At 36.5% G+C, this 20627-nt stretch overlaps 1 protein-coding gene across 5 annotated transcripts in view; it reads right to left on the bottom strand.

The window, feature by feature from the left end:
* Nucleotides 1-20627, bottom strand: part of ZRANB3 (zinc finger RANBP2-type containing 3) — a 239961-nt gene that overhangs the window by 53728 nt on the left and 165606 nt on the right. For all 5 annotated transcript variants that reach the window (XM_087435092.1, XM_004423871.3, XM_087435094.1 and 2 more), the window contains 2 exons: nt 18788-18959; nt 17245-17361 (listed from right to left, as the gene is read on the bottom strand). In XM_087435092.1, coding sequence (XP_087291218.1) covers nt 17245-17361; nt 18788-18959 — 289 coding nt within the window. The remainder of the gene's footprint in view (nt 1-17244; nt 17362-18787; nt 18960-20627) is intronic.

The raw sequence follows: 20627 nt of genomic DNA on the forward strand, positions 1-20627 counted from the left end.
AAGATAAAATTACTACAATGCTAATGTTTAAAGATATTGAGAGGAGATTAAACAATTAGTGGAAAGTTTGAGGATGAATTAGCGAAAATGAACTGTAGAAGAAAGAAAACATATCCATAGTATATTGCATGATTCACCTGTAACTATTATAAACATGGTCTAATAATAAACATGGTGAATAATGATCAAGCCAAAATTAGCATAAATTGCTATAAACTTCGTAAAACTCTCTCTATATATATCTGTCTTTCTGTCTATCCATCTATCTACCCACGTACCTACCTATCTACCTACCTACCTACTTATCTTTGTTGGAAGAATGGGAATTGGGGAAAGATCTGGGTGTGATGGTGGGGTAGAGGGATGAAAGAGCTAAAATTTTATTTTCCATATTGGGAAGCCAATATTTGGGAAGCTAAAATTACAAAGCAAGCAGCAATACAAACAAAGCAGCAAGATAAACATGTTGCTGAGGGATTTGAAGAAAATACTAAAAAAATTAGCTAAAAGAATAGAAAGTGGTTGCCTCTAGGGAATAAGTTTAGGGGACTGTTATATTTTGAAATGGCTGTTTCTCCTTGTTAAGCTATGATGATATGTAGCTGTGGTAATAATAATAAAAAAAATTAAAACAGGCATTTCAAAATTGAAAAATACCTATTTAAAATTCATGCATATGACTATAAAGTCCCAAGACTAATTCTGCAAGCCACATTTTATATGTTTAAATTTTCTAAACAATAGAAATTCATCAGACAATGAGACGGGAGGCTGTTAAGAACTTTAGCCTTGGGTTTCAGTGCCTCAGAAAGTAGAAATGAAGCCCTCTCAAAATCAGGAGCTATAAATTCTGGATATGTTGCCATGGTAACTGAACCACTTTAATAAACTGCATGTTTGCCTAAAGAGCTATATTTACTGTGATAAGCCTTTCAAAAAGTACATGTCAAGTTGGAGCATTTTTAAGGTACATTCATTTACCATCCAATGTGAACTTACAAACTATACGATCACTGTACCCTCAGTCTCAGCTGCATTCCCTGCCTCTTCGCAAGCAAGCTATTTCTGCCCGAGTCCCCTCCACCAATATCATCCTTTCCTCATTACAACCAGAAACTGCTGATGCCAAAGCTCAAGCCCCCTGCTCCCTACTCCTTCCAAACATGGGTTCAGAAAGGCTTATGGTTACTATTAATATTACAAAGTTCAATGATATAACAGGCTAAATAGACTCTTGGGACTAACCTTGTAACTTAACCATCATTGTGAAACTGCTCTTTGGAGAACCAATATATCTATGTAACAAATGAACTTTAGGATTCTCTGAGGTTCTTAGGTTGGGGATTGCATAGGTTTGCATTTTAAAATGTACTATACATGCATTTTAACTATTCTGATTTTATTATAATTAAAACCGTCACTGCATCGTCATATTTTAAGTTATTTCAGCAGGAATTTGCTTTCAAACTATCATAAGTGCATATGATGTAGAATGGCAGGTCCTGATAATGATCAGCATTTTGGTTATGCTGGTTCGGGTTTTGAAGAAGTTGCAGAAAATGCACATGTTCACAATTCTATTTTATTTTACTGAAATTGTTCTTGAGTGTCTGTTAGTGAAAGGTCTAATTTAAATAATTAATGAAGACTATACATTACATCTTTTAAAGAAATGCAGAAATGAAGAGAATATGTTGTAAGATTTGTTTCTTAAATTTTTTTTTTCAGTGAATAGGTGCACATCAAACTTTTTGAAGTAAAAGTAGTTAAAGAAAAGCCTACACTGTATTAAAGACCTAAGGAAAGTTACCTGATTTTAAATTGTCAGCTTTTAATCAAATAATAAGAGGGAAAAAGAAAGAATGAGAAAACATCAAACCTGAGCTATGACAAAGACTATCTCCTTGATCAAATTTTAGTTAGGCTTCTCTGAGCCCTCTTTTTGACTAGGCCTTCACCTTGGCCTTCCAAATCCGTCCTGTCTTTGCCAGGCCTGCAAAGCCCCATCTTAGCAAGAATCCTGCTAAGTCAGTTTATTGAGAATGCCCCCACCCTTGGTACCTGATCAACCCTTGATATCTGATCAAGTTCTTCATTCCCTACTTTTGATGTCTGTCCTTGGCCTACCTTTAGCAAGAATCCTGTTGGGTCAGCTTAGCAAGAATCCCCCTACTCCTGATATCTCCTCTTAGCCATTTTCCATCCACCAACCCCGTCATCCTGCTCCTCGGCTATAAATCCCCACCTGTCCTTGTTGTATTCAGAGTTGGGCAGGCTCTCTCCTCAACTTCAATAGAGTTGACTCCTATTGCAGTGATCTTGAATAAAGTCTTCCTTACTGTTTTATTTTTTATTATTATTTTTTTTTTTATGAGGAAGATCAGCCCTGAGCTAACATCCATGCCAATCCTCCTCTTTTTGCTGAGGAAGACTGGCTCTGAGCTAACATCTATTGCCAAGCCTCCTCCTTTTATTCCCCCAAAGCCCCAGTAGATAGTTGTATGTCATAGTTGCACATCCTCCTAGTTGCTGTATGTGGGACACAGCCTCAGCATGGCCGGAGAAGCGGTGCGTTGGTGCGCGCCTGGGATCCGAACCCAAGCTGCCAGTAGCGGAGTGTGCGCACTTAACCGCTAAGTTACGGGGCCAGCCTTGACTGGCTTCTTTATTAGCAAAATTTTTCAATCCATGTTGTAGAATGTATCAGAAATGTAACTTCAGAATTTCAGAAACGTAATATCAATTTCTTTTTTATTGCCAAATAACATTCCATTGTATGGATATACATTTTATTGTCCATTCCTCAGCTGATATCCTCTCTGCCTCTCTTGTTTTTATTCATTTATCTAGTTTTCCTTACATTGTTTCTTATTAACTTATTTCTTTGTGCTAGTTGATTTACCTTTTACCCTTTAAAATTATCTTTTTTTATAATTTTATTTATTTATTTATTTTTTCCCCCAAAGCCGCAGTAGATAATTGTATGTCATAGCTGCACATCCTTCTAGTTGCTGTATGTAGGATGCGGCCTCAGCATGGCCGGAGAAACGGTGCGTCGGTGCGCGCCCAGGATCCGAACCCGGGCCGCCAGCAGCGGAGCGCACGCACTTAACCGCTAAGCCGCAGGGCCGGCCCTAAAATTATCTTAAATGAAGAAAGGAAAGTACCAAAGTAAAAGAGAACATGCATTGCTTATTCATCCCCTGATCTGCCCCGCAGACCACCACAAAAGAAAGGCCAGGAATTTGTCCTCCGCTATCCTCTCCCCCTTGCTCACAGTTCTTAATTTAGAAACCATTTCATCAACCTAAAAAAATATTTTTAAATCTGGTAATAAATATTTTCAAATCTGGTAGAAGACAGCCTTCAGGGACGAATGGTAGTTCCATACTATAATGTCAGTGTTTCGGACATTTTTCACAGAGCCCTATGCCAAAATTTTCCCATGGAAACAACTATTATTGTTTCACTTCCAAAGATGGTTTGGATGAAGTATTAGAAGTGTGATTTTCTTATCTCTAGGCATGTTTATGAATACATCTGTAAATAGAAATCTAACACTTCTAATACATCTAATCTTTTGACACTGATCAAGTTCCACAAGCAGCCCACTTTACATTGAGAAGCAGAAAGGTATTACAATACTGTTAAGAAGAGAGCAACCCCAATTTAATACCGTAACCAACAGAATTTTACAAAAGAACCTGGGATCATACCTTTCCATTAAAATTTTCGGAACAAGATATAATAAAGCAACTGTTCTATCTAATCTACCTATATCTATCTATCATCTATCTATCTACCTACCTACCTACCTACCTTCCTTCCTACCTACCTACCTATCCATCTATTTATCATTTATCTAGCAAGGATGGATGAGAGCGAACATACCCATGAATGACACACTCCATTGGGTTTACTCAAATTTAAATAAAGTTAGAAAGTAAAGCCAATAGTATTATGAACTTAAAAAATTTTTTCATGGAAGTTTAATCAGAAAAGTCATTGATCAAAACAGCTAATCTAATTCTTTTAAAACTGAATTCAATTTTCAAAAACATTCTCGATTTCTTTCTAAACTCCATCCATCAGTCACGTCAATGAGGTAATCAACTTTGAACTACTAAAGTTAAGCATGAATGAATCTTATTTGGGTGTTAAAAATTATAACACAGACAACATACAGACTTTTAAATTCTGTATCTTCTCCATGCCTGTACAGGGATGCTAAAAAGTCACTAATAGGCAAACAGGCACCACCTTAAACCCACAGTCACTAACAAATATTAAATTTATTCAGCTATCCTACTGGAATGACGGCTAAGTGCATATACTCTGCAGCCAGACTGTCTAGGTTCAAATCCTCCCGCCATCATTGACAATCTGAAAGTCTTTGAGCAAGTCATTTAAACTCTGTGCTTTAGCTTCTCCATCTATAAGAGGGGATAAAAAGTACCCACTCCTGATAGAGCGGTGGTGAGAATTAAATGAGCTAGTGTGTAAAATACGGTTGGAATAGTGCTTGGCACATGGTAAACACTGCAAAAGTGTTAGCTCTTACTATTACTATATTTCTCCAATAAATTGCAAAAACAACTTCAATCTTTACCACTTTCTTTGAAATCAGAAACTATGCCTCTTGGCTCTCAAACTTCCAGAGAAAATAGAATTCATCATTTGAGAATTACGTTACCTTTCTTTATTTTTACTCATTCTTACTTCCTTTCCTTTTGTAACGAGAGGAATGTCTTCTCTTCTCTAAGGCAAATCCCTCCACCTGTGATTCCAAACTTAACCATTCCTGCCACCTCAAAAACTTTACACCACTCTTCCTTCTCAAGTGGATATTTCTCTATCTTTAATAAAGCCTTCCTCCATTCGACACGGCCAGGTAGCTAACATACTATCTCTTTCCTCCTCTAAAATGATAATATTATTGTTTTATTTGTATCTTATTATTACCAACCATCTCCTTACTAATGAACAGGACACAGACTCTGCCCAGTTCAGAGCCAGAGACCCTGTCCTAAACACAAAAACTGGCACGGGAAGAGGCACTCTTCAGTCTCACAACATCCAGTCCCTGTGTAACAGGCATATTGCAGTGCCCTCATTATACCTCACTGCATACTATAAATAGGATTCTACCTGGTTTAAGCTGCTGAGGCAACACAGCAAAGAGGAAATGTGCTTTGTGCATAATGGAAAAGTGTTTAAAGCAATTTGCCTTCTGAAAAGTTTTTTTTTTTTTTTTTTGTGAGGAAGATCAGCCCTGAGCTAACATCCGTGCCAATCCTCCTCTTTTTGCCGAGGAAGACTGGCCCTGGGCTAACATCTGTGCCTATCTTCCTCCACTTTATATGGGACACCACCACAGTGTGGCCTGACAAGCAGTGCCTCGGTGCGTGCCCGGGATCCAAACCCAGGCCACCAGCAGCGGAGCGCACGAACTTAACCACTATGCCATGGGGCCGGCCCCCTGGAAAGTTTTTAAGGCACAAAGGAACGCTACCATCCCCAAAGTGAAAGGAAAGTTTCCCAAAGGAAAGTTTAAATTATGGGTTGGTTTAATCATTTTCATAGAAAAATAACTGGCATTTCTCTTAACATGGTTTTCTCTAGAAATAAGACGTTGTTGCAATGTACCAGAAAATAACTGAATGTTGGCTAAATCACACATACTACTTATATCTGTTTTTTCCTACAAGAATATTACGCTGATCCTAAATCTAAAGAATCTGTTCATTTTCATCCATTGTATTCTCAACGAATATTACAAAGCAATAAAAATGATTTAGAAGAAAAGTAATTCCAAATATTTGAGATCCCATGGGCCAGCCTGGTTGCATAGTGGTTACGTTCGCACACTCCACTTTGGCAGCCCAGGGTTTGCAGGTTCAGATCCCAGGCGCGGACCGAGGCACCAATTATCAAGCCATGCTGTGGCAGTGTCCCATATAAAGTAGAAGAAGATAGGCACAGATGTTAGCCCAAGGCCAATCTTCCTCAGCAAAGAAAAAAAAAAAAGAGGAGGACTGGCAACAGATGTTAGCTCAGGGCTAATATTCCTCACATACAGACACACACACACACACACACACACACACACACACACACACACATCTGAGATCCTTCAGTAATAGACTTTTTACCAGTAACATTGATTAGTTTATGTTCATTTCCTTTGTTAAGTGTTTATTGTCATTATTATTTACTGCTTATCATTATCATTATTAAATTTCATATCATTAAGAAATATCTGAAAAAGGGATCTTAATAATATAAAAACAAAACTAAGGAGACAATAACAAACATACTTAAAACTTATATAGCCTCTACCCTCCTGAGAATTGCAAACACTTACTCTCAAAAGGCAGACCAACATCAATGTTTATACAGCACATGGATGACATATGTCAGCACCATAACTGTATATATTAAAAATTATCATATGAGTATGACCTAATTTGCTGACATGACCTAATTTGAAACACTGTAGTACTGTCTTAGTATTGTCTTTGTACTGTCTTCCTGTCTGCCTAGAAGACACTGTAGGATTTTAGAAAAAAGAAAAGATTAGAGTAGAGAAAGAAACCCAACCTGGAGATCCATAAAACAAGGAGAGATGGAGACACATTTGTCTGGAAGGCTTTAGGCATAACTCTGCCAAGAGCAAAGGAAGGGGATAGACGACCCCCAGAGGTCCTTTCCAGCCCACTGCTCTCTAACCACAATTAATGAACAGTGTTAAAACAGTCATATAAATGGATGTGGAAAGTATTCGCTTCCTCAGAAGAGCTGACAAGAACAAGATTTTACAATTTACGCATTAATTCATTTACTTAGGAGTTATAGCCTTTAAAAAATTAAATACCACAAATAATGAAGAGTTCATTTTACTTCAGACAATAATTAAGTATATGCCCCTCAGATAGCATATGCTATAAGTAACTGTGTACTCATACAAATGCATTTACTTGAAAACTCATTATTTTCTTTAAATTTTTCTTCTTACTCATCAAGATATTCAAAATTTAGATAAATTATTATTAGACAGTTTTAATTACCTTTCAATTCCTCAACAGAATTGTTCAAATGATTCAATAAAAGGAAAAGTATTTTCAATACGTTGCCGCAGAGTACAAAGAAATCTATTATCTAACAGCTTGTGCCTGGCTGAGTTTGGCACTGATCATACTTAACGGGGGACTGTGTACAAAACGTTATCTTCTGTTTTTCCCAGTCTCAATGAATGGCACAAACATCAACCCAGCTGATGAAGCAAGAAATCTAGATGCTACAATCACCAATGTCTATCGATTTACCGTCTTAATATTTCTTGAATTAGTCCTTTCTTTCCAGTTAAGATGTGGTACAGCTACTGCCTTGGTTCAGAACAGCCACTGTTAGCCTGGATTACCAGTGCGGCATCCCAACTGGAGTCCTGGGCTACAGGCTCGTTCCTCCCAATGCATTCTCCACATAGCTATAGTTCTTTTTCTAAAGCACAAATCTGATCATTTTATTCTATTCCACTATACCTGATTGCTCAGAAAGCTTCGGATAAATTATAAACTATGAACTGTGACCTTCACAGTATGGTTACCACTCTCTGTGATCACCAGCCTACTCTCTTTCAGAATTCCTCCCTGAAACTTTATGCTTTAGCCATGATGACCTACCTTTGATTCCCTAAATATGCCATTTCTAGTTAATCTTTGTGAGTTTGCACAATTCATCTGTCTGAAACATACTCTATCAGCCCCATCCACTTCCCATTTCATGCCCCTCTTGTTTGGTTGGCTAAATGTTACTTGTTCATTCCTTGAGACGTCTTTTTTGAGCCCCAAGACTGGGCCAGGTGTCTTCTCCCATGTGCTGCCACAAAATCCTGTTTTTTAAGCACTAAATATACTCTACTGTAGTTGAATATTTATATCACTGGCTTCCCCAGCAGACTGCAAGTTCCTTGAAAGGCAGACACTGTATGTTGCACCATGCCTCCCTAGCACCAAGCATGATCCTAGCCATATAGAGGCACTCAAGAAATATCTGTTGAATTAGTCAGGAAAACCCTTAGCCAAACAAAGGAAGCTACCACGCTAGCATGCATACAACATAGCAGCCAATTTATAATCTGTGGCATTTCAAAAGTTCACTTACAAATTGGTTTGGGAGAACTCTGAAACACATTTTCTCACAGAAACAATATTAAATGTAGTTGATAACTATCCCAAATAATGTTACCTCTATCTACAATGTCGGTAAACTGTATTATTTACATTTACTATGGACTCTAAATACTGGACATCAATAATGTTTCGGGGGAGGGGAGGCCGGCCCGGTGGCACAAGCGGTTAAGTGCACGTGCTCTGCTGCAGCGGCCCAGGGTTCACAGGTTCGGATCTCGGGCGCGCACCGATGCACCACTTGTTGGGCCATGCTGTGGCGGCGTCCCATATAAAGTGGAGGAAGATGGGCACAGATGTTAGCCCAGGGCCACTCTTCCTCAGCAAAACGAGGAAGATTGGTGGATGTTAGCTCAGGGCCGATCTTCCTCACACAAAAAAAAAAAAGTTTCTGGGGAAAATGTATTAAGAATTCCAATTCTGCAATGCCATGGACTAATTATTTCTGGCTGCAGCCCAAGAATAGAAATACATAGTTCCAATTTATGTAAGTAGTTGAGCATACAGGTTCTAATAGGAAGGGAATGAAAAATGACTAAAAACTAGGGAATTAGGGTGGCAAGAATTGGTCCTCTGCTGCCGTTAATCTTTGGGAACGTGTTCCAATCTGGGCACAACTGACTTTTCATCTCCTTTCTTTTCCTTCAAGAATCCTAGGAATTAGACGCCAACTTCCTATTGACTGTTGACACTTCTGACTTCCAACTAGGGTTTCTTACTAAAGGAAATTATCTAAATGTTCTCATGTATGTTCTTTTCTCTTAAGCAAGTATTCTGTACTCAGTATTTAGTACAAAGAAAGCTAAGCAAGCAAGCAAACAAACAAAAAACAAGATAGCTATTAACTCTAGGAAAAACAACAGTTGTCAAAGAAAAGAAATGCAATTATAGCTCAACTGTGAAATGTTTAACACAGTCATTATACTGTAAACAATGAACACTGATCCAACCAAAAATTATGATCAAACTAAAAATTACGATATGGGAAAATGGAGCAGGGGGAATGTATTGCAAACATTTTCTTCCAATCTGTATTTTGCATTTCATTTTCATAACAGTGTCTTTCATACACCATACTTTTTTTAAATAGCCTAAGTTTTGAAGTTTTGAGTCCCATTTTTTTCTTTTACAGTATGTGCTTTTTGTATCCTATCTAAAAAATTGTCCCTACCAAAGGTTGGGAATATTTTTATGTAGGTATGCTACTAAAAGTTTGTTTTTTGTTTTTTTTTTTTAAAGATTTTATTTATTCATTTTTTTCCCCCCAAAGCCCCAGCAGATAGTTGTATGTCATAGCTGTACATCCTTCTAGTTGCTGTTATGTGGGACGCGGCCTCAGCATGGCCGGAGAAGCGGTGCGTCGGTGCGCGCCCGGGATCCAAACCCGGGCCGCCAGCAGCAGAGCGCGCGCACTTAACCGCTAAGCCATGGGGTCGGCCCTAAAAGTTTTATAAATTAGCTTTTATATTTAAGTCTATGACCCACATCAAGTTAATTTTAATGTATGGTATGAAATAATGGTCAAGGCTCATTTTTTTTTTTCCTTATGGATATCCAATTGTCCTAGTACCATTTGTTGAAAAGACTATCATTTCCCCATTGAGTTATCTTGTCTCCTTTCCTAAGATCAAGCGACAATCTATATGAAGGTCTATTTCCAGACCCTCTTTTCTGGTTCATTAATCTAAATATCTATCCTTATGCCAATACCACAAAATCTTGATTACTGTAACTTTATAGTAAGTATTTATATCATGTAGTCTGAGTCTTACAACTTCATTCAGAATTATTTTGGCTATAGTAAGTTCTCTGTGTTGCCTCATAAATTTTACATTCAGTCAGCCAATTTCTAGAAAAAAGACTACAGGGGTTTTGATTAGCATTGTATTGAATATATAAATTAATTCACAGAGAACTGGCATCTTAACAATATTGAATCTTCTGATTCATGAACATCATATATCTTGTCATTTATTTAAGTTTGCTTTACATTCTCTAAACAATGTTTTGTAGTCCATATATTTTGAATTTATCTCAAAGTAGTTCATGTTTATTGATGATATTGTAAATTGTATCTTTTAAATTTCAATTTCCAATTTTTCATTGCTAGTATACAGAACTACAAATGATTTTTGTATATTGAACATGAACACTGTGACCTTGATAAATTCACTCATTAGTTCTAGTAGTTTGAAGAGTTCTTGGATTTTCTATGTAGACAATCATGTTGTCTGTGAATACAGACAATTTTACTTATCTCTTTTCAATCTGCATAGCTTTTATTTCTTTTTCTAGCTTATTGCACAGTTATAAGAAAAATGTTGAACCAAACAGCATTGAACAAAGGTGGTAAGAGCAGTCTCTTGTCGTTTTCCTGATCTTAAGGGACTAGGATTCAGTCTTTAAGCATTAAGTATGACGTTAATTGTAAGTTTTTTACAAATGCCTTTGATGGGATGAGGAAGTCCTTTTCTAGTCCTAGTTTGCTGAGAGGCTTTATTATGAATGGATGTGGAATTCTGTCAAATGTTTTCACCGGAATAATCATACTGTTTTCCATTTTTACATTGTTAATATGGTGAATTACACTGATTGTTTTATCCAATGTTAAACAAACCTCGTACTGCTGGCATAAACACTTTTTTACGTATTGGTGGATTTGATTTTCTATTATTTTGTTAAGAATTTTCACATTCATGAAGAATATTGACCTGTAGTTTTCTCCTTAAGTGTCTGTCTGGTCTTGGTATCAGAGTAATCTTGGCCTCATAAAATTATTTGGGAGGTATTTGTTCTTCTTCGGTTTTCTAAAAAAGTTTTAGTAGTTAGATATATACATATTTAAGACTATTCTGTGTAATTAATGAATTGACTCATCATCATGTAAGTGTCCTCTTTAATTCTGATAATATTCTTTGTTTTGAAGTCTACATCATCTGATATTAAAATATCTACTTTAGCTTTCTTTTGATTATTGTTTGCATGATATATCCTTTTCATCCATTTATTTTTAACCTTTAGCCTTCATACTTAAAGAGAACTTCTTTTGGATATCATATAATTTATGCAATCTGACAATTCTTGTCTTTTAATTGGTGGGCTTTGATCATTTACATTTAATATAATTATTGATATAACTAGATTAAACCTACCATCTTATTAGTTGTTTTCTATTAGACTCAGTTGTTCTATGTTCCTTTTCTACCTTCTTTTGGATTAACTTACAATTTTTTCTGTCATTAGATTACTTTATTGTGTCCACTACATATACATTTTAAAACTTTTTATTTCGAAATAGCTTTAGACACATCACAGGTTGCAAAGATAATATAGAGAGTTCCCATGTACCCTTAATCTAGCTTCCCCAATGGTAATTTCTTATATAACCATAGTAAAATATCAACACCAGGAAAATGACATTGGTATAGCAATATTTTCTATCGCTATAATTCTATCATTTTGAAAATGTTATAAAAATGGTGTCATGATGTTTGTAAACTTTTGAGACTGGCTTCTTTCACTCAGTATAATGTTTTTGAGATTCATCCAATTTGTTGCATTTATCAATAGTTCATTCCTTTTAATGGAGTATTCTGTTGTATGGATGTACTACTATTTGTTTGAAGGACATTTGGTCTGTTTCCAAGTTTTTGGCTATTATAAATAAATTCCTGTAAAGGTGTTTGTGTAAACCTAAGTTTTCATTTCTCTAAGATAAATATCCAGGACATTTAGATATTTTTATGATTACATTTTATCTCCACTATTGGTTTATAAGCTGATCGAAAGAAATTTTTTTTCTCAAGAAGATACTGTGTTTCTACCATTTTCATTTTACTGTCTTTTTCTTTTTTTTAAGATTTTTATTTATTTATTTTTTCCCCCCAAAGCCCCAGTAGATAGTTGTATGTCATAGCTGCACATCCTTCTAGTTGCTGTATGTGGGACGCGGCCTCAGCATGGCTGGAGAAGCGGTGCGTCGGTGTGCGCCCGGATCCGAACCTGGGCCGCCAGCAGCGGAGCGTGCGCACTTAACTGCTAAGCCACGGGGCCAGCCCTCATTTTACTGTCTTTATAGTTCTCATATTTCTTCCGAAATTCTCATCCATTTATGTATGTTGTTTATCTTTTCTGTTAGATCCTTTAACATATTATTCATAACTTTCTAAAAGTTCTTGTCTAATATTTCTACAATCTGGGTCATTTCTCCATCTGGCTGTATTGATTCTTTATCTCTTGACAATGAATTTGTTTTTTTAATTGCTTTTTTATTTATTACATAATTTCTATTTAATGCTAGAAATTATGTGTAGAAGAACAGAACTGAGATAAATGATACTTACACCTGGAAATGGGCATGCTTCTTTTTCTGTCAAGGTGATAGTATGGGACGGACTGAGACAATCTAGTCAGTATAGAGTTGTGTTTAGGTTCTCTTGTTGTTACATTTACCTTCAGCGCACCACAAACATCAAATTCTCCCAGCAATGGGATGCTTCTACCTTGTGATAGTGTGTGCCAAGGATTTTTCTAAGTGTTCCACCTGCACTCTCAGCTTCCAGCCATCCCTGCATGCCTGCACTATAAAGGGGTGTCTCTCTCTTCCAGTGGTAGATGGATCTTAATGGTACCTCAGTATTAAGTTCATGGTAGGGATCAGACGACCTCTTGGGTCTCCTGGTACCAACTCAGTATAAGGTAGGCCCTTTGCTCCAGCTGAGCTTTGGGGGTAAGACTTTTCTGGAGTTTCTGCCTCTATCCTTGTGGCAACCAGACTATGCCTGTGGGTGGTCCTGGGCAGGAGAGGGGCTCCTGCCCCTCCTCCAGCAGTAACAGATCTCTGCCTAATAGTGCAAAGTCTTGATTTCAACAGGGTTTCCTGCCCAATCCCTGGGGGTAGACAGCTTTGGTTTCTATCCAGCTCTCATAAGCAGGTAATCCTGGTCTGGGCTCTGGAAGCTGGGGGAGGGGCTTTGCCTCTCGCACAGTAGCTTGAGGCTTTTGCGTAGTACAAGAGAAGGGTCTTGGAAGTAGGCAGGGTATTGTGCTTGTGCTCCACTAACGGGGGCATTCTCTGATCTCCCAGTCAGCACCTGGTAGAGGCCAATGATAATAAAGCTTGTGAGTGACTGTGGACTCCCTGTGTCAGGACCCACTGTTATTTTGAACTGTCATGACAGCGCATGCTCAGCCTTTATAATTTTCTTAAAATTTTAGCTGTCTTCTTCTTTTCTACTTTTATGGTACCTACCCTTTTCCTAACCCTGCTCTGCCAAAGGAAAACATTTTCATATGTCTCATCCCTCCTCTCAACAAACTAAGAAAAGAAGAAAATTTTCTCAATCTAAGAAAGGGCATCTATGAAAAACACAGAGATAATATCATAATTAATGGTGAAAGGCTGAATGTTCTCTCCCTAAGACTGGCAACAAAGTAAGGCTGTTCAATCCCGTCACTTCTCTTCAAAATTGTACTTGTATTCCTTCAATGTGATAGGCAGAAAAAATAAATAAAAGTCATGCAGATTACAGCGAAGAAATAAAAGTGTCTTTATGTGTGGACAAAATGATGCTTTATCTAGAAAATCGCAAAGAATTTACAAAAAAGCCACAAGAACTAATAAGTGAGTCCAGCAAGGTCATAGGATAAAAGGTCAATATATGAAAATCAATAATAATTCTATATGTAGCAATGAAAAAGTGGAAATTTAAATTAAAAAAGAATACTATTTACAAGAGCATAAAAAGATATGAAATATCTAGTGATGGTGCTCAGGGCAAGCTACCCCAGGAAGCACCACTCTGGTATGCGGATTATTTCGAGCTGAAGACAATAAGGACTCAGAGAACTCAGGAAGAATATTTGAGTTTCCCCTCCCAAACTGCCTAAAGAATTTAAAACAAAAGATCTGTTTCAGGAAGGAGTTATTATCATGACTGCTATAAAGATAACGTAGGATAGAGGTTACAATAGAAAAGGCACCAACAAGCCCATCTTATCAGAAGTTCTGTCTCTCTGGCCACATGCTCTGGATGGCCCTGCGAGGAGTTACCAGACAATCATTTACAAGGGAAGTCTCCATTTGTAAAGGTATCTCCCTCTCTGTATTGGGAAGAGGGGGGATGACCTCATTTCTAGAGACTTATCAATGTGGAAGGTGAGGCCTTAAAACTGCATAATAAACCTTACCCTTGTTTACAGTGCTTTAGTGATAATCTCCTGTAACTGACACCCCCACCCCCAACATCCTCCTTGTCTTTGGTTGGACATGGTATTTAAGACGAGAATTTCTGCTATTGTGTTGAGAAACGCAGTGCCCCTGCTTTCTCCCATGTATACATGTTATTAAACTTGGTATTATTTTCTCCTGCTAACCTGTCTTGATTATTTGGCCAGCCATAAGAACCTTAAGGAAAAGGGCAGAGGGAGATTCTCCCTCCTCCCCCTACACTAGAAATAAATCTAACAAAATGTATTCAAGGAAACTAGAAAACATTGCTGGGAGAAATTAAAGAAGACCTAAATTAAAGGAGAGAGATACTCTTTTCATGGACGAGAAGATTCAATACTATTAATAAGTCAATTCTGCCAAATTAATCTATAGATTCAAAGAAATTCCAATCAAAATTGTATACACTTAACAAGCTAATTCTAAAATTCATAAGAAAAAGCAAAAGACCTACAATAGACAAAAATAATTTTGAAAAAAGACAAAGCAGGGGTGAACACTGTGTGATTTCAAGACTTACTGTAAAGGTACAGTAATTAAGACACTGTAGTATTCTATAAGGTTAGATGTATAGATCAGTGAAACAGAACAGAGAGTTCAGAAGCAGGCCCACACATATATAACCAATTGATTTTTTATGAAGGTGCCAAGGTAATTCAATGAGAGAAAAACAGAAAAATCTTTCCAACAAAGAGTACTGGGACAACTGAAAATCCATATCCCCCCCCCAAAAAAACCCCAAAACAAAACAAAAAAACAAACTGAACCTCCACCCTCACTTTGTACCACATAAAAAAATTAACTCAAAATAGCTCATAGACTTATATACATATATAACCCAGATACAGCACTTTTATAAGAAAACTTAGGAGAACAATCTTTGTGAACTTGGATTAAGCAAAAAATAAGTGGTACTCAAAAAGCACAAAACATAAAGGAAAAAAATGATAAACTGGATTGTTTCAAAATTAAAAACTTCTGTTCTATGAAAGACAATGTTAAGAAAATAAAAATGCAATCCACAGACTTGGAAGAAATATTTGAGAAAGATATATACATTATAGGACTTGTTTCCAAAATATATAAAGAGCTATTATAACCCAAAATAAATGGGCTTGACATGAACAGATAATTTACAAAAGAAAATGAATCACTAATATGCTGAATGTCATCAGCCATTAGGAAAAGGCAAATTAAAATAAAAATGAGATACCACAAAATACTCATAAGAATAGCTTAAATTAAAAAGATTGATAATACCAAGTGCTGACAAAGATGTGGAACAACTAGAACTTTCATACATTGTTAGTAGGAACGCAAAATGGTATAGCACTTTGAAAAACAACTTGGCAGTTTTTTATAAAGTTAAACCTATGCTTTTCATATGACCCAGCAGTCCCCATTTACAGTTATTTACTCAAGGGAAATGAAAATACGTCCATACAAAGACCTATATGAATAATTATAACAGTTTTGTTCATAATGGTCCAAACTGAAAATACCCCAAATGGCCATTAACTGGTGAAGGAATAAAAAAATTGTTATATATCCATACGCTGGAACATTATTCAGCGATAAAAATGAAAAAACTAATGACATGCAAAAACCTGGATCAATCACAAAAGCTTATGCTAAGTCAAAGAAGCCAGACACAAGGCTACACACTACATGATTTCATTTCTGTGACATTCTGTAAAATGCAAAACTATAGTGATAAAAAGCAGATCTGTGACTGCCAAGGTCTAGAGGGTGGGTGTGAGGGAGATGACTGCAAAGGGAATTTTTTGGAGTAGTGGAAATATTCTTTATCTTGATTGTAGTGACGACTACCTGACTATATGTATTGTCAAGCCTCATCAAACTATACATTTTAAAAGGACAAATTTCACTGTATGTAAATTTTTTTTTTTTTTGTGAGGAAAATCAGCCCTGAGCTAACATCCATGCTAATCCTCCTCTTTTTGCTGAGGAAGACTGGCTCTGAGCTAACATCTATTGCCAATCCTCCTTTTTTTCTCCCCGAAACCCCAGTAGATAGTTGTATGTCATAGCTGCACATCCTTCTAGTTGCTGTATGTGGGACGCGGCCTCAGCAGGGCCGGAGAAATGGTGCGTCGGTGCGCGCCCGAGATCCGAACCCGGCCGCCAGTAGCGGAGCGTGTGCACTTAACCGCTAAGCCACGGGCCAGCCCTCACTATATGTAAATTATACCTCAATAAACCTCACTTTAAAAAAATTTGTTATATAAAATCTCAGAATTGGAAAAGGATGACACTCATTAGTATGTATAAGTTCTACCATGCTGGTAACAACAACAACAACAAGAACATGTGATGAGTCTACTTGACAGTCACACGGAGATTTAAAAACTCTAACACCCTCTAATTTGTACTTTTAGACAAAGAGAACATGAGCACATCTATCTCTGTAGGGAATTAAAAACATAATACCAATTAAAAAAGATTGACAAAAAAGATTATTTGTAGCAATTACATAGTGAAAACACGGAAAAAGCTGATAACAAAGATAAATGTATGTATGTCCTTTAAATGAGACAGTGTAATGCATGTTATACTCTCTCATCAAAGTGTACCCATACATTGGAAAGGATCCATATATGGACAGGTATAACGGTGTTCACTATACTATTGTATAGTGAACTTTGAATATGTCTGAATTTTTCCATAATAAAGAATTAAAAATTAAATGGCAAAAACATGTTGCAGTAGGCAAACAAGCTACTTAAGTAAAAACATTAAAATAAATTAAATAATCTGTAAATAATTTGTATCAAGACAAACAGATGATGGCCCAGCAATGAGTACCTTGGCAATAGCAGTCTGTTTAAACATGCGAGTAATCAATCCCATGACAGTCTCAGTGGCACCTGAATTTGGAGCTCTCATTAATTTTTCCCACTCTTCAAAGCTGCTATTCAATTCCTACGTGGGAGAAAATAACAACGTTTAGAAATACAGCATATAGAACAGAACAATTAATGCAATAATGAATCATATTCTACTTATTTTCTTTTTTATATAGAAAGATATAAAAAGAAAAGAAAATTCCCGAAGATGCTAATGTGTTCATTTAAAGACATTAACATGGAGGAAGGTCAGTCACATGTTCATGCTAATGATAGAAACCAATGACAAACTCTAGGTGAAAACCAAGCCCTTTGGTAATACCATAAATCAAACAATTGCAGCTTCCTCTTAAGGAGAAACATTCTGTAAAGTAAAAATAAAGATTTAAATATATAAGAAAGCATGGTAGTGAAAAGGTATATGGTAGCAAGTATTTTTATTAAAAGATATAATTTTATTTAAATAAGCATAAAGACTTAAGGAATATTAGTTAAATAAACATGTAATATAACCATATATTGACTCTCTTTTATTTATTTATTTTTTTGTGTGAGGAAGATCAGCCCTGTGCTAACATCTGCCAATCCTCCTCTTTTGTTTTTTTCTTTTTTTTTTTTTGCTGAGGAGGACTGGCCCTGGGCTAACATCCGTGCCCATCTTCCTCCACTTTATATGGGACACCGCCACAGCATGGCTTGCCAAGCAGTGCGTCGGTGCGCACCCGGGATCCAAACTGGCGAACCCCCGGCTGCTGCAGCGGAGCACATGCACTTAACTGCTTGCGCCACCGGGCTGGCCCCTCTTTTATTTTTTTTCTAGTGCTAAAATAGTGGATACAGAAAATCAGATCACCCTTATTTTACCAATACCATGTTGCTCAATGTTTACAAAATGCTTACTCTAAGCTTTCAAGATAAAACAATGCAATAAATAGTCTTTGTTGACAGTCATGTCCAGATTTGAAGAAATTTCAGAGAATATATAAGCATTGCACTTCCCAAAACTAAATGTAGATAAAGATTAGGTAAAATACAATTTGGCTTTCTGATATGTTGAACTGCACATCTTACAACATGATCACAGAGTTTTAAGATTTCAAGAACAGAGCCGTATCCAAGTTAGTCTAGAAGACAGCTAGTTATACTTTAAAAAAAATCCTAGGGCAAGAAATACAATTTCCCTTGCTAAATATTGAGTTTCACACCCTACAAATTCTTAATACTAAATCTTTCTTGCAATTGAAGTACTTTTTTTCTATATTCAGCAGAAATATTTTTTTAATCACTGGGATACTAAATCTTTTCACATTATTTGATGACTAAAGTTAAATTCTTCTCCTCTCTTCTTGAAATGATACAAAGTCAATTCATAGGCTCTATTAATCAAACCTATTTTAAGAAAGCGGACTTTTCCGTCTGTGAAATATGAAATATGTGCAATCTTTCATAGAATAATTTAAAATGATTTAAAACAAGATTTTCAATCAAAGAAGGGTTCTCACCTTGGCTGCTGCTGATGGAAGATCAAATGGAATACGCTGTCTGATTTTAGGGGGCAGCTGGGTTAAAACTTCAGTCTTTAATCTTCTAATCATTATGTCACTTAATAGCTGATGAAGTTCATTAAGATTTGATGCCCCTCTACAATCCCACTGAGGCCTTTTACCAAAATATCTGTTAATATTAAGAAAAAACATGTAGAAAAGCTGAATGCTAGAGTAAGAAAACTATCCAGTGTGTTCTTCCTTTTTATGATAAGGAGCCATGACGCTGTTTTTACCGTGGGTTCTAAATGCAATTAGTTTCAAAAGGCTCAGCTTGAGAAACAGTAATGAATACGATTATACATTACTCTTAGCTACAGAAAATGTCAGTGTCTAAACATACTGTTTACACTAAGTGAATACAAGGCTGGGATGAACTGCTAACTCTGAATACCACTAGCATTTTGGGTGGGCTCACACATGGCAGTGTGTTTAGCAGAACTAGCCCTAACTAAGCACTAACTGCCAGTACACCACCCAGTCTATATAACAACCCAAACCACTCAAAACATTTTCCAGACCCTCTAGGAAGCGATATCATCTCCCATTGATCTGTTAAGCACAATAGATTGATCAGCTGGTGATCTCTTCTTCCTTTGAAACCACTGGATTGACAGCAAAGAAAATTAAAAAAAAAAAAAAAGACACAAACCCACTATGAAAGAGGGAAGGAGAGAAGACACATCAGAAAATAAGCAATTTCAAGAAATATTTAGAAGACACAATGCAGACAGACAAGTGGTGGCTGACTTGGCAAAAGAAAGGAAGCTACAACTTAAGATGCTTGCACAACGGAACCTATCCTCTAGATCTCTGAGAAGACTATGAGTTGTCAGTACCAAGCACTGTGGGCAGGTGTTAAATAAGGAGTTGAAATCTAGAGGATCTATTGAATGTAGGTATCACGACAGCCGGTCTAATAACATCCCCCTATTATTGTGACAACCCAAACACTATTTCCACAAAATTCCCAATCATTTTCTAGGGGCCCATACTATTGAAAATACCTGTTAAGAGAATAATTAACAAAGGAAAAAGTCCTGTTAGGTTGTATTATGATTACTAACATTAATAAGTAAATAACTCTCCATTTTAATGGGATTTTGGTTGTATTTTAGCACAAATAGGTGTCAATTTTAGAAACATGAAATTTGCTAACATTAACTTTTTTTGTTTAATGTATTTTGATAGCAAACATACAGCAATAGTACAGACAACATGAAAAACATGTACTTGCATGTAGAATTGATCAGAAAAGTATAGCAAATGGATGGAACTACTACACGGCAAAATGATAGACACCATTAAGTTGCCATCAATAAGAAATTTACTTTAAAAAACCTAAGTGCTGGCATTGTAAAAAAAATTAATAGGTTTAATTATAATTGTCATAAATTGAATTACTGAAACTTGTTCATTGAAATTTTTTGACTTTCTTTAATGCTTTATGTGCCCATATTTATATTAAAAATTCACACACCAATGAAAATGGAAAAATACTTGCCAATACCTGACTCTGTCACCTATTTTTCCATTTACAATCATATACTTAGGTACATTTTGACCTCATGGTAAAAAAAAATCTAATGTTCAGAACTACCAGTAATGGCAAGAAGAGTTTGGGTCTTTAGCGTTTTTTTGAGAATGAAATGTTTTCCATTAAAATGGATTCTTAAGCACACTCTCCACCTATGTGACACATTCTGCAGGTGTACAATATGCTAGGTGGAGGTCTTTTGGCACAACTGTTCTGTTTTGGCACAGACAGCACACAAGTGTCTTCAAACCGGCCCATCAC

This window comes from Ceratotherium simum, chromosome 9, assembly GCF_057802395.1.
Source record: "Ceratotherium simum simum isolate JZ-2026a chromosome 9, ASM5780239v1, whole genome shotgun sequence".
NCBI classification, from domain to species: Eukaryota; Metazoa; Chordata; class Mammalia; order Perissodactyla; family Rhinocerotidae; genus Ceratotherium; species Ceratotherium simum.